The sequence below is a fragment of the Panthera onca genome, chromosome Y (genome assembly GCF_046562875.1).
Source record: "Panthera onca isolate mPanOnc1 chromosome Y, mPanOnc1 haplotype 2, whole genome shotgun sequence".
Lineage (NCBI taxonomy): Eukaryota > Metazoa > Chordata > Mammalia > Carnivora > Felidae > Panthera > Panthera onca.
This window is the reverse complement of record NC_138358.1, coordinates 27547475-27561146: the sequence shown is the minus strand read 5'-3', so window position 1 is coordinate 27561146 and position 13672 is coordinate 27547475. Positions and strand designations below refer to the sequence as shown.

Here is a 13672-nt window from a genome sequence, read left to right as displayed (position 1 = left end):
AGAAGTAAGCAACAATTGAAAACTAACTAAATGCAAACACATGCATGAGCTATGGGAGTCACAGCGGTGCCTTTCCTTCAGGCAGGAAGTCACCCCCTCTGACATTTGCAGGAACCATGGGGTATCTCCTCTAGTCCTCTCAACACCTATGCTTATGACTACTGCCTGCCGTGTGCATTTATCGCAGTTAGAATGGCCATCGGATGCATCATGGAGGTTGGCAGAGTCTTCTTCCCTATGTGGATAGGTTTGTGGGACTGTTGTATGGCTTAGTGGGCTTCCAAGGCGCATAGAGAGGAGAGAATTTCTGGAGAGAAAAGTTCACAAGGACAGGTGCTGAGGTGTGTTTGTGGTGCTGCTGTTCCCGTGTGGAGATCTGAGATTCACCCCTTTGGTGCCTGCACGCTTCACGACCGCTGAAAATGTTCTCGGTGGTTGAAAATGAAACCACACTGTTGAATGGATGAAGTCCAGATATACGTATATAACCAGATCTACAGTCACTTGTGGTGGTCCGATCGAATGGAAGTGAGGCTGGCTACATAAAGAAGAAGGTGGATCAAGAGTAAATTTACTCGTTCATCGTCTCCCCTGAGTCTCCAGGTTACCGACTACACATCCTGGGACTGGTCAGCCTCCAGAGTCCCATGATCCAGACTCAGTGAACACAAATGCAGATGGGCAGTTAGCTTTGAATTTGACATAAACAACAAAGCTTTCTCTTCCCAGCGTAAGTTATGCTCATGCTATATGTAAAATGCAAATTTAACGAAGCAGCCTGTATTTTAATCTGGCAACCCTGCCCCTATATATGCACCAGGAACTGTTTTTGGCACGGGGTTTCAGCACAAAAGCATAACACAAAAACCAACCTGGAGTGGACGTTTCTGTCGAAGGACAGAAACTATGAGGAAGGAGTAGTAAAAGAGGAGACTGGGAGGTAATTTTGAAGCATGTAAGTTGTATACTGACTGGCTAGTGACAGTGGCCTTTCTGCTAAAGAATTGCTCACGGGCTTCTAGAAACATCCAGAGGCCCGTGTATCTTTTTGAGAAGAGGGTCTTACAGTAGCAGGAGGCATGTCGAAAGGGGTAAAGCTGGAAAGCAAGGCTGGGGAAACTGCACAGCGCTTTGTAGAGTTTGCAAGAACAATGGCGCTTACTGGCACTGCAGTGAACATCTTTTTTATTTTATTTTTTTTCAATATATGAAATTTATTGTCAAAATGGATTCCATACGACACCCAGTGCTCATCCCAAAAGGTGCCCTCCTCAATACCCATCACCCACCCTCCCCTCCCTCCCACCCCCCATCAACCCTCACTTTGTTCTCAGTTTTTAAGAGTCTCTCATGCTTTGGCTCTCTCCCACTCTAACCTCTTTTTTTGTGCAGTCAACTTCTTAAACACACAGTTAAGAAAGCCATGGGAAGGCTTGAAATTCCATGTGGTTAATCACCGCTCTTACGGTGTCTAGTTCCCCCTGTTGGCTCAGCACTACGGGATTTCCTACGATGTAAGATTCCCAGTCTTACATCCCAAGAAACCAGGAACTCCCAAGAAAACTAGGATGAGTTGTCACGTAACTACTCTGAGTTCAGATCTCAAAAACATAATTATCATCCTTCTGACTCTGAACACTTGGATGTTGGTAGGGAATCCAAGAGGAGTTAACATAAAGACTATTAGATGAAAGCCAGAGGGGCCTGGGTGGCTCTGTTGACTTAAGCACAGGTCATGATCTCACGGTTTCATTAGTTAGAGCTCCACGTCGGCTCTGCCCTGCTTGGGATTCTCTCTCTCTCTCTCTCTCTCTCTCTCTCTCTCTCTTTCTCTCTCTTTGTGCCTTCCTGCTCATGCTCTCTCTCAAAATAAATAAACTTAAAAAAAAAAAGAAACGTGAAATGATACATAGAGAAATCAAAAGTCTTGTAGGCCTTTACTTTTTCTGTTCTTGGCACTTCGTGAGTCAAACAACCTAATGGATTTGGGCAAGAGTTGTATGCTGTAGGTCCTTCAGGACAGAGTAGACAGGTGTCTGCTTAATCCTTTACAATGAACATGTAAACTAGAAAATGCAAAAGGAAAAGACAGGACACCTGGCTTCCTAGAGATAATTCTAGAAACGATAAGAATATTCAATGAATTGCAAGACCAGAGTCTTGTCCTGGATGCAGAGAAATGTAAAAAGGAGAAAGCAAAGAAAGGAACATGGCTGGAGGGCAAGGTGTGGGGGAGAATGACTTGTGTACTTGAAGACTTGACTCAGATGTCTAAAAAAATCTGGGTCTATACGAGAAGAAAAAGGAAGGGAGATCTCCATAGAATTCTTCACAAATTAACAAGTGAGCCTCCAACATATCATATCTCCTACAGTTCAGTGTGCCCTGAGTGAATATACCCAGGTGATGGATGTAATTAGGACCCAAATGGCATGTGGAGGGCAAGAGAGGTGTCTTTAACGGGAACCAGGGAGGACAGTGTTAATTAAATATTAAACTCAATCCCCGTGTTGACTGATGAGAGAGTATTATTCATCTCCTACTGCTGAACATGAACAATGTGGGAAGGAACACTGTCAGATACGGAAAAGATTTCATTCCATTTTTCATGCAAGAGGCAACAATACGGGCTGATCTACAGAGGGAATACAGAACAGAGAAATGCAATAATGGGTCCAAAAGCAGGGGAAAAAAGAAATGAAAGAATCTGCTTCGAGAACCCAAACTGGCCTCTTTTCAAATAAAGGAAGCAAGAGGTCAGTTGAAGAAGCAGGAGTCTTGAGAGACTTTCATCAAAAGGTGAGGGAAGGTCAAAGCCCAAATGAGAATTACTCTGAAGTTATGATTCTCTCTAGCATAGACTTCTGAGTCCATGCTATGTGTAATTAATTACACTCATCTGGCGAGGAAGTCCTTCACCACAATTGTTTTTGTTGCCTTTTGTGGGAGAATAGAAAGTACCTTCAAAGTAAATAAAAAAGAATTTGTGAAATCCAGACAGACAGAGTGTGACCGGTCCTGTGCCCAGAGCCAAACCACATCTCTGGAGAAAGGAAAGACCTCCCAAGAATAATGAAGACCACATGGTTTCTGTGAAAAATAAAGTGAGCCAATCATTTTAACCTGTCACCATTTAAAAATATTTTTAATGTTTATTTTTGAGACAGAGAGAGACAGAGAGAGACAGAGAGTGAGCGAGCACAAGCAGGGGAGGCGCAGAGAGAGAGGAAACACAGAATCGGAAGCAGGTTCTAGGCTCTGAGCTGTCAACACAGAGCCCGACACGGGGCTCGAACTCGTGAACCATGTGTGAGATCATGACCTGAACCAAAGTCAGACACTCAATCGACTGAGCCACCCAGGTGCCCAAACCTGTCACCATTTTAAATGCCTATAAAAAATGTTAGGGAAACTACAAACAGAGGAAATTCATTGTTTTCTTTCTCCTTGATTTCCCTGAAGGTCCTCAGTCATTTGTAGGAATGGTCTCTTGACACCTTCCAAGAAGCTTCCTTGAGACTTGAACTCTCTTGCCCTATTGAGTTGTTAGCCACGGAGAAAAGAACGTCTCCCGTGAACTCACACGGCTCAGCCGCAGGCTGTAGGAGCCAGTGGCAAACTGAGCCGAATCGCCTAAGTCAAATCAATATCAAATCCCAACTCCTGGAAAACATGAGTTTTCCAGGGCTGCTGTACAAACAAACAATAAACAAAACAAACACAGTGGCTTAAAACAACACAAATGTGTTATCTCACAGATCCAGAGGCCAGAAGTCTGAGATGGGATTTGGGCAGCCGGGGCTCTCCATGCAGCCTCTAGAGGAGGCTCTCTTTCATTCCTTTCCTCTAGCCTGTGGAAGGTCGCTGGTTTGGGGCAGCATAACCCTGTTTTCTCCATGTATGCCCAAATTTCCCTTTTGATAAGGACACCAGCCTTACTGGATTAGTCCCTCACGATCTCCTCTTAATTAAGTATGTTTTCAGTGACCCTATTTTGAAAGTACACTTGAGATTCTGGAGGTTTGGATTTCAACACATGATTTTCGATGGGGGACACTTTTAATGAAGGGTTATTGCAACAGACTGGGTTTTAGACCATATTAGCCCTGCTCTTATCAAATTTCAAAAGATACCCATATATTCTTGACATTCCGGTCTATTCTTATCCCATAGACCATTTACTCTTTCCATTTCATAACCGACAAAAAGTGAGCAAAAGGGTCGTAAGGTTGACTGTTCTTGCTTTATTTATTTGTTTGTTTGTTTGCTTCCTTATTTATTTAGGCAAGGACTTCACACCCAGTGTGGACTCCAACGCGGGGCTTGAACTCACAACCCTGACATCAAGACCTGACCTGCGATCAAGCATCAGACACTTAACCAACTGAGCTACCAAGGCACCTCTGTTACTGTTTAATTTTATTGGCCTGTAAAGATGACTGGAAAGTTCATTTAATGTTGAAGAAATTGGCCATGGTAACAGCTTCCTAAAAGACTGTTATTTTGTCGACTGATTCACTGTTTGTTTTTTTTTTTTAAGATTTTAATAACAACTTAAAACATGTTTTCTCCAAGCGGAACACTCCCCTAAGAGCTTTCCATCAGTACAAAATTGTCTGATGTCACAATCAACTCACAGGGTCAGAGTCACTCAGGACACTCTAAACCTTTGTCCACAAAAAACCTTCAAAGTAGTGTACCGTCCAGCTCGTTCACCCACTTCAGAGTCTGGGAAATAAAGGAAGACCTAATGGTTCCACACATTTGGTCTGTGCCTTGGGCATTTATATTTATGAGTGGGCATAACTCAATGCCCACACATAAATCTTTCTGTCTTTCAACAAGGAAAAGGGTGCAGTTTGCTGGGGAAAGAAGGTGATTTCCTTGAAACTCATCTGAGAGAAAGGGAAGGACAGGTTTGTTCCCCGCACTCCCCCGCTCCAAGAATGAGTGAATGAGTCTCAGTGTGACATGAGATATGCAGGCTTGATCCAAATGACCCTGTAGGCAAGCCTACCTTCTGAATGTCCTTTGGAGGGGTTGATGGAAGAAACGACTAACATGCCGCAGGTCTGAGAGACCTTTGGGATACATTGCTGCCAACAGAATGTTTACTTTCAGCGTTGCACAATGGTCTCTTGTGAAAATGACAAGTAGATAAACATTGCCACATTCACAGATGTTTACTATATAAAGAGGTCAAGATTCTCAGCAGCAGGTAATTGATTCTGAGCTTCCTCCAGAGGAGAAACCAAGAGGTGTTAGAAAGATGAAGATTCTACTCTTACTTCTTGGAGTCGTTCTGGTTTGTGGCAGCCGCCTACCTTTACCGGACGGCCGCCTACCTTTACCGGACGGCCGCCTACCATTACCAGACAGCCGCCTACCTTTACCGGACAGACACCTACCTCTACCGGACAGCCGCCTACCTCTACCGGACGGCCGCCTACCTCTACCGGACGGCCGCCTACCTCTACCGGATGGCCGCCTACCTCTACCGGACGGCCGCCTACCTTTACCGGACGGCCGCCTACCTCTACCAGACGGCCACCTACCTTTACCGGACAGCCGCCCACCTTTACAAGACAACCTTACACAGGTACCAGAAAAAGGCTAACCTGACATGGACGTCTTCATGTGTGTGCCTCTGTGTGTGTGTGTGTGTGTGTGTGTGTGTGTGTGTGTGTGTCTTTTGGGGGGTTTTCTATGCATATCCAAATTTATGTGCATCTAAGCCTAGCCATGCACCTGGAAACTCGGAATCCCTCTGTTCATCACCTCCTAACACATTTCTTTTGTACATGTCTGCTCTGGTCTACTAACTGGCTGCTTCCCCCGTACTTATAAAACAGAAGGTGCGTCAGCCAAAGAGCTGTTGGGTTTGAGCTCTTGCATTTTATAAGAACGAGTGTGCTATTTCAGGACTATGTGAATTTTTAGTTCTGCTGCAGAATTGGGTTTCTCAGTATTTTATAAATCTTGCTTTTGTTCTTTAAAGTTAGGTAGCTCACTGCTGATGTAAAAGAGGAGGGAAACCCATGCTGGATGATGTTGGAGGCCATCAAAAGAATTGGACCAACGTTTCTGATGGAAACTTTGCTTTTAGCTTTCAGGAGAATGGAACACGCTTTTGGTCGCAGCCACCAACGTTGACAAGATAAGCAACGACCCATTCCCCAGTTATATGCGCAAAGTTCATGTGGACATAACAAATGGCACAGTCGTCTTCAATATTTCTGTCATGTAAGAATAGCACAGAATGAAATGGCCTGATCTGATGACCCTGAGAGGGCATCTGAGTTGCATGTTTGCAGTGAAATACCTCAGTGATGTTGAAAAGTGAGACTCTGAGTTCTTAAGAAATTCAGTACACCCTTCTTGCTTTAATGAGATGATTCTCAGGGACCTCCTGTGACCATAGGGTTCCCGACACTGGCCTCAATCATTCTCTACCCTGAAGAACTCCCAAGTAGCAATGTTTACTCATTATTAAATTCACCAAAGCCTTTGCTGCTTCAAATATTATTTATAAGATGCTCACTTTTCTGCAGGCATTTTATTAAGAACTCAAGAGTAACAGACGATGAAGACACTTTTTTAGTTCCATTGTTCAAACCAGAGCCAGATACAGATCTATAGAGTAATAATATCATGCATGAAATTCTTTACTAAGAGGAAAGATGCGGTGGAAAGAGGGCACCAGAAAATGACAAATGATCGCATAGTTGAAGTGTATTGCCAAATCGAAAACACCAGCAATCACACATGCTGATGAATTCACCTGGAACTAACAATGATTTCCACGCCAACATTTGACTTCCAGTAGACGACTCCTAGGATAACAAAATGAAGCAGGAGGTATCCCTGAAATCACAGGAATATAGGGCATCTGAAAGCACCAAATCATGCAAACAGATCCATGGCCTGTAAGATTAAAACATCTATTTACACTGCAGGTGGGAAGTATCACGCTAATTTCTACCTTTCTGAGTTCGGATGGAGCTGCTTGGGGGAACTGATGATAGCTTATGATAGTTCAGAAAGTTCTCAGTATAAAGAAATGAGAAAACTTGCAAGGGGTGGTGACAGGGGATTATAAGTAACCGAATGAAGTCTGTTTCTGAAGACCTAATTTCTAAAGCTATAGGTCGAATGCAAGAATCTTTCAGTCTCCACTGCTCACACACACATAAACACAGGCACATACTTTGAAGAATGAGAAATAAAAAGAGACACGTTTGTCTCGTTTGGCACGTCGTTTACAGGCACTGAAATGATGCCTCATTCAGATTCTTGTGCAGTTGAGACAAAGAGAATGTTAATTGTGGTTCAAAGTTTGTTTTCATCGACTCACTCGAAGACATTTTGTTTTTAAGGACGAACGGACTGTGCACAGAAAAGTCTGCCGTGGGAACCATTGGGCGTGACAAGTTTATCAATATTGGTTGTAAGTACAAGTATTTTACTGAGATATTAAGGTCAAAATCTTAGTCTCCACTTCTTTCTGGAACTCTAGTCTGCCTGAATTCTAGTTCAACTAATCATTGGAAATGTGACCAGGCACACTCCCCTAAATTATCTATCCAAGCACTTTATCTTGTCGTGCACAGTTAAATCATAGGACATCGGTGGCCCCTTCCAATTTTGAGTATTATTAAATCATTGATAAGTGCTCAGGATGTTTATTTCATAAAGTTCTTGAGTATATGAGAATGTTTCAAGATAATTTAAATGGCCTTAGGAACTAAATATAATAGGTCTATCCTCAGTTTACATATCAATCTCATTTTGCTTTAAGAGAATACTTTTTTAAACATCATCTTAAAACATCTTACTGCATTCCATTCTTGGGAGATTAACCTACAATCCAAGGAAATCGGAGTGATTTTAATCGCCAGGCACATTTGTTCGTAACCTCAGCTTCTGTTAAAAGCAATGGGGATGTCGGCTAACACTTAGATTCTAAACTCTTCCTAATTACCCTAAACAACACTCCAAATTTTAAATGGCCTAATGTCTAAATATCTGATTAAAATTGTGATGTGTAAGTCTGTGGTTACAGCCCTCATCTAAGATAAGAAACAGCACAACGACTTGGCAAAAAGTAAAATATATGCAAACAAAGTGAATTATAGGCCTGGCATTCGACCCTACGCATATTCCTCAGTAACTTATGTTCCCAGTAGATCTTTTAAGTTATGTTTTCACTCTTTTTAGCTTTACATTATTTTTTCCTTTGCCTGAGCCATCAACGTCCTCTATCATCTTTTCTTTAATGTTCTTCCTTTTGGTAACCCCTTCTAACTTAGATTTGGACAATTTAAGAAGGGAGAATGAGCTGCACTTACTCTAACAGCTCTTTGGGAACTAGGAATTGTAACCTACCCAGCTCTGTTCTGGAGAAAGTGAGGTGTCACACTGACAAGCAGAATACCAGCAGTGGCCTTGAAAACACCCCGGAGGCTCAGAAGACAGATTTAACTTCATTGCTTCCATAACCTGCACTACCTATATAAACCTATTTAGTGAGATTTCCTGCAAAGCCCTTCATTTAAAAAAAATTTTTAATGTTTATTTATCTTTGAGAGAGGGAGAGAGAGAGAGAGAGCCAAGCACGAGCAGGGGAGGGACACAGAGAGAGGGAGACACAAAATTCGAAGCAGGCTGCAGGCTCTGAGCTGTCAACACAGAGCCTGATGTAGGGCTTGAACTCATGAGCCGTGAGATCATGACCTGAGCAGAAGTTAGATGCTCAACTGACTGAGCAATCCAAGCGAAGCCCTTCTTTATAACATTATCATTAAAACATTTGGTTACTAAGAATCTGAAGAGATGTATAAACTCTTATTTAAATTGTTCCAACATAACCCAAGACTCATGGACCTAAGAGCAGGCCTGTGCAAGATTTAGGTCCATGCAACTCTGAAGTTGTTTCAGCTGCCACTTGGTCTCTGGCTGGGGCTGACTAAGGCTATTTGAATGGGAAACACAAAGTGGCATAGTTTCAAATAAAATCCTGATGAGTGGTTCCAATAAGGCATTGTGTACGTTGAGAGCAGAAGAGAGAACGGATATTAGAAGGTTTGGTGATGACGCTAGGTTGGTCAATGCTTATTCTTTTTCTTGTATACGTGCCAGGGTGGATGGGCAGAGCCAGAGTGGAAGGTGCCCCTGCAGGCAGGATCTGAACGTGTGTATCGTCACAAGTAAAACCGTATTAATAAAAATGCACATGTTCGTGGCAGCCAGAAATTTGTTGGGTAATACACCTAGATTAAGGGGGCGGACGCAAATGACTCAGAAGATCGCCCAATGTAGGATAGGCACTCAGCACACAGTCATGCAGGGTTTTAAAGGGCAACTGAATTTTGGTCTTAAAGAGAAATCATCTCCAATGCCGGGATAAGGCAAATAGAAAGAGATTTTAAACTTGTATTGATAATATGCCATATAACAACAAGTCGTGTTGTTCAAAAAATGTTGGCTCTGGTTCAGATTCTGTGTCTCCCTCTCTCTGACCCTCCCCTGTTCATGCTCTGTCTCTCTCTGTCTCAAAAAAATAAATAAATAAAACGTTAAAAAAAAAATTAAAAAAAAAAATGTTGGCTCCACTGGAACACATGTTTCAGAAAACACTTTAGTAAGACAGGAAAGGGTGAAATGTTTAATTTCAGAAGAATGGGGCAATAAGGAAAAGTTCCTTACGGGCCTTGTCTCCGTGTCATAAGCAATGTTAGCATTCGCTGCATCATCGGAGGGACCAATATGAGAATGTTTTTACCAATATGCTAATAGGCCATCGTAGAGCCAATCTCCAATACATTCACTAAGGCAAGGCTACAGTTTATATACATTTTACATATATATTTTTTGTCTCACTCACAGATACGAATCAGAATATTTTAAATATTTTTTCTGCCAATTCACATTCTATCACAATCAACATGAACACCAGAAGAAACACCGCACAAGCGTTTGTATTGCTTGGTACGTATATCTTCCTGACGATGGTCATGGCCCTGTAATATTTCCACTGTCAGCATTCTCAGTGTGAAAATCAGTAGAGGTTGGAGGTACCAGATCGTAAGACATTTAAGAATAATTCCCATTTGTGCAAAAAAAAATTAGTTTGATTAGAAATTATTTGCTAACAAGTCAACTCATTTCAAGCCACGGCTATCTTCGGGTTGACCCCAATTCCTTCATTTTATGACAATTTTTCAAATAGACTCTTCAGCCTCAGAGCAGAAACTTCAAAACAACAAAAAACCTTCCTCCTGTTTAATCCTTTCAATGCACTATTGTGAACATCAACGATTTCCACCCCCAGGGGCTTGAGAGGGGTGTTTCAGCTCTGAGATACTAGGTTTCAAGTTGGAAAAAGGCATTTGAAAACTGTGGTTTTCATAAAAAAGGAAGCTGTCTCCCATCACCCTGTGACAGGGCTATGGCTGGGAAGGTGAGAACCGTGCTTGCATTTTCTTTGGGCCCAGACCAGGGGTGCATGTCAGAGCCAGAGTCTGAGGTGTAGGCAGAGATGGGGTAGGCTGGATATTCTTGATGGATTAGGCCCCCAATTCATGGATTTCCTGCTGTTTTCCTGGAGTCCCGCTGCTGATGTTGGGCACTGCATGGGATACACAGGGGGAAAGCAGTGAACGGCTCCTACCCACTTAGGTCAGGCAGCTGACACTGGGACAAAGTCAGTGGCAACTGTTGGAGACTGAGTTAAAGACTTGATTTCCCCATTCATTCTCCTCGTTCTGCATGCAAAAATTCTTACAGGTTCTAATGGGCAATTTCTGCTTTATGCACGGTGATTTTCAGGCAGAAGACTTCATCCTGATGACAACGACTTTGCAAGGTTCAGGGAGTTGATGAGAGAAAACAATATTCCTGAAGAAAATCTTATAGATATGAGCAAAACTGGTAATGTGACTATATATATATATATATATATATATATATATATATATATATATATTTTTTTTTTTTTTTTTTTTTTTTTTTTTTTTTTTTTCCTGAACATATCTCTCACCTGATCTGTAAAAATGCTATCTGGAAAAAAAAAACTGATTCATTTTACATTTTCTCTTCCATGAATTATCTTTCATAAAACCCATTATTTAAAAGAAGAAATCCATACAAATATTGGGAAATGGCCATGATGGGTTGCTCCTTTATTCACCTTTTATATTTGTCTTTCCCCAGAGAAGTGTCCTAAAAATGAGAGCAGTACCACCCGTCCTGAACACTGTAAGTAAGAATGACGTGTTATCAGTGCCACTATGTCAACTCAGTAATTATGTCACTAGAGAACTTTTTTATGTTACATGAGGTTACTTTTTTTACCCCAAGATTGCAAACCAGTTGAGGTGATTAATGCTAAAAAGCAGTTTGGGGGATAAAGCATTATTTCACAAGAATCATGCCAGTGACAGCCATTCAGAGAGAAGCAGGAAAGCCAGATGCTGGTGGGGATGACAGGAAAAATGAGTTTTCCAGTCAGTTCTGACTTGAGGGCTGTCCGAATGCGTCACCACTCCATGTCCACTCTTCCCGCTCCTCCCGTGTTTAATTTTGCGTAATTGCAACAGCCACCTCAGGGGCCCTCCTACCACGCCAATGACACAAGCGTTCAATGTGCATTTTCTGGCAGAACGTGATTTCCTTAAAGTGTGATTGTTAAACCTTTAAAGTAATACGAGCCTCAAATTACGATTGTGCTCTAGGCTAACACATGCCATTTGTCACTGTTGTTGGGAAGAAAGGGGCGAAAGAAAGGTCAAACAGAAATATTAGCTTTCATGCTGAATATAATGTCCTGAGGCCAGAGAGCTTTTGCAATCAGAAGACCAGAGTGTAAGTCCATCAAAGACCCTGTAAAATCATGTTTGATGTGCCATCCCCATGAACATTCATTCTGAAATCATGAAAGTGTTGGAAGGGGTCCTGATTATGAAAAGTCCCATCACACACACATCCCTGAAAAAATTCCAGTGGGTCCCCCCCATATCGTGGGGATGGAGAGTATGATGTTCCCTGTGGGATTGGTGCACTGGGTCAACTAAACGTCCTCCGAACCCTTGATGTTGTACTTCCTGAGGCTCATACAGTCCACTCAACTCAACCTCCTCCCCTGTTTTATGCACCTGTAGCTGCATCCCTCAGAACCAGGAACACGGTCTTCCCCATGGAATCAGGATCAACAGCATGAAGCGTATGTTCCTTCTTTCTGCCTCACATCATTTTCTCGATTCATAAACATGTTCGCCTTTCCCATCTCGTCTCTGTCCATCACCATTCAGGTCCTGTTTGGTGTCACAGGATTTCTGAATGATGAAATAAATTGATTACACATGTATCCTGTACCTGTGTGTCTGTGCACATATGCATGTATCCTAAGCCTGTGTGTTTAATTTTAAAAACACCTAAATATCCACTTTACATACAACTACCCAGGAAAGCATGGCTGGCATAGGATCAACATCCCATCAGAGATGGCTTAAACAGATTAGGCTTAATTCAGATTAGGCTTAAAGAGAAAAGCCACAGAGGTGTCTAAATGAGAGGGAGAAAAAGGTCTAAACCATCAGCGGAAGGGACGATGGGTATTTTTACTATAATGGTCAAGAAAAACGTCCCAAGGAAGCATCTTATCTACCACAAGGACAGAAGTGTGCACACCTCACTGAGATTTATACACAGACAGTCTACAATGCCTCGAGTCATAATTGAGGGGAAGTGCCTACCATCACAGCACCATTACCCATGAAACTGAGGAGAAGGGCTGCTATTTCCTTACAGTAGGATCACAGTCATTACAGATGGGGCATCACGGTCATCCAAGATGGGGCAGCAGCTGAGACATGGTCAACCCAGAGGGTCATGGTGTCAGTGTAGCGCTTGGACAAACCATCAGATGGTGAGCTCAGTTGGGAAGCTGTGAACACAGTACGCAAGATCTAGAGCGTGCCATCCCATTAAGTTTCAAACAGCAGTAGACACGGGAACTTCTAGGGAATGGCCATTCCCATCGTAACAGGCAGAGCACATGGATCCGCTAGCCATGATACACAGGTGTTCACCATCTAAGAGATCAGCACTCAGGATGCCCCACTTACTCCAATGGCCGGGCCAAAGTTCAGAGATCCCGTCCACACCTCAGGAAAATAAAATGAGCTTCAACCAGGATTTAATAGAATAAATACTGAGACAAACATAGCCTCTAACTGGGCTACAGTTTGCAAATGTCAAAGGCATCAGTAATGAACATTATTATGGCTTTGGTTGGAAGCAACAAACATGTCAAGGGCGATGTCTGAATTATCCTTCTTGAATAAAAGAGTGTATGCATCTGGTGTTCTGACTCCAGTCATCGGAGTATGTCTGGAAATGCTGGACACTGAAGTCGGTGAATTGAGCCTGAATCTCTTAAGGCATGTTGAAAGGTGAACCCTGGCATAAAGGAGTCTAAAAAATTGTGAAATAGGACACACTCACACATACACACACACACACGTATGACTGTGTGTGTGCATGTACATATTATACACACTCATACTTACTGTGTTATAAAAATTACAGAAAACTTGCAAGAGTAAAAGACAGAATCTGCATTTTTTTGGTGCCAGGTTTCTTTCTCTCTTTCATAAATGTGTGTGTGGGAGCA

At 42.4% G+C, this 13672-nt stretch overlaps 1 protein-coding gene across 1 annotated transcript; it reads left to right on the top strand.

Moving 5' to 3' along the window:
- The first annotated feature begins 5408 nt into the window (after positions 1 to 5408).
- Positions 5409 to 12364, top strand: LOC145715079 (odorant-binding protein-like). The gene is made up of 7 exons (XM_081794662.1): positions 5409 to 5599; positions 6107 to 6243; positions 7377 to 7447; positions 9886 to 9987; positions 10828 to 10929; positions 11212 to 11256; positions 12159 to 12364. The coding sequence occupies exons 2-7, from the start codon at positions 6185 to 6187 to the stop codon at positions 12215 to 12217; spliced, it is 438 nt and encodes a 145-aa protein (XP_081650788.1). The 5' UTR covers positions 5409 to 5599; positions 6107 to 6184; the 3' UTR covers positions 12218 to 12364.
- The last annotated feature ends 1308 nt before the right edge of the window (positions 12365 to 13672 follow it).

What these genes read in the sequence shown, in the direction of transcription:
- LOC145715079 (XM_081794662.1), top strand. Translation starts at nt 6,185, where the DNA reads ATGCGCAAAGTTCATGTGGACATAACAAATGGCACAGTCGTCTTCAAT. An exon ending in GTCTTCAATATTTCTGTCAT is followed by an intron (nt 6,244 to 7,376) that starts GTAAGAATAGCA and finishes TTTGTTTTTAAG; the next exon opens with GACGAACGGACTGTGCACAG. An exon ending in ACAAGCGTTTGTATTGCTTG is followed by an intron (nt 9,988 to 10,827) that starts GTACGTATATCT and finishes GGTGATTTTCAG; the next exon opens with GCAGAAGACTTCATCCTGAT.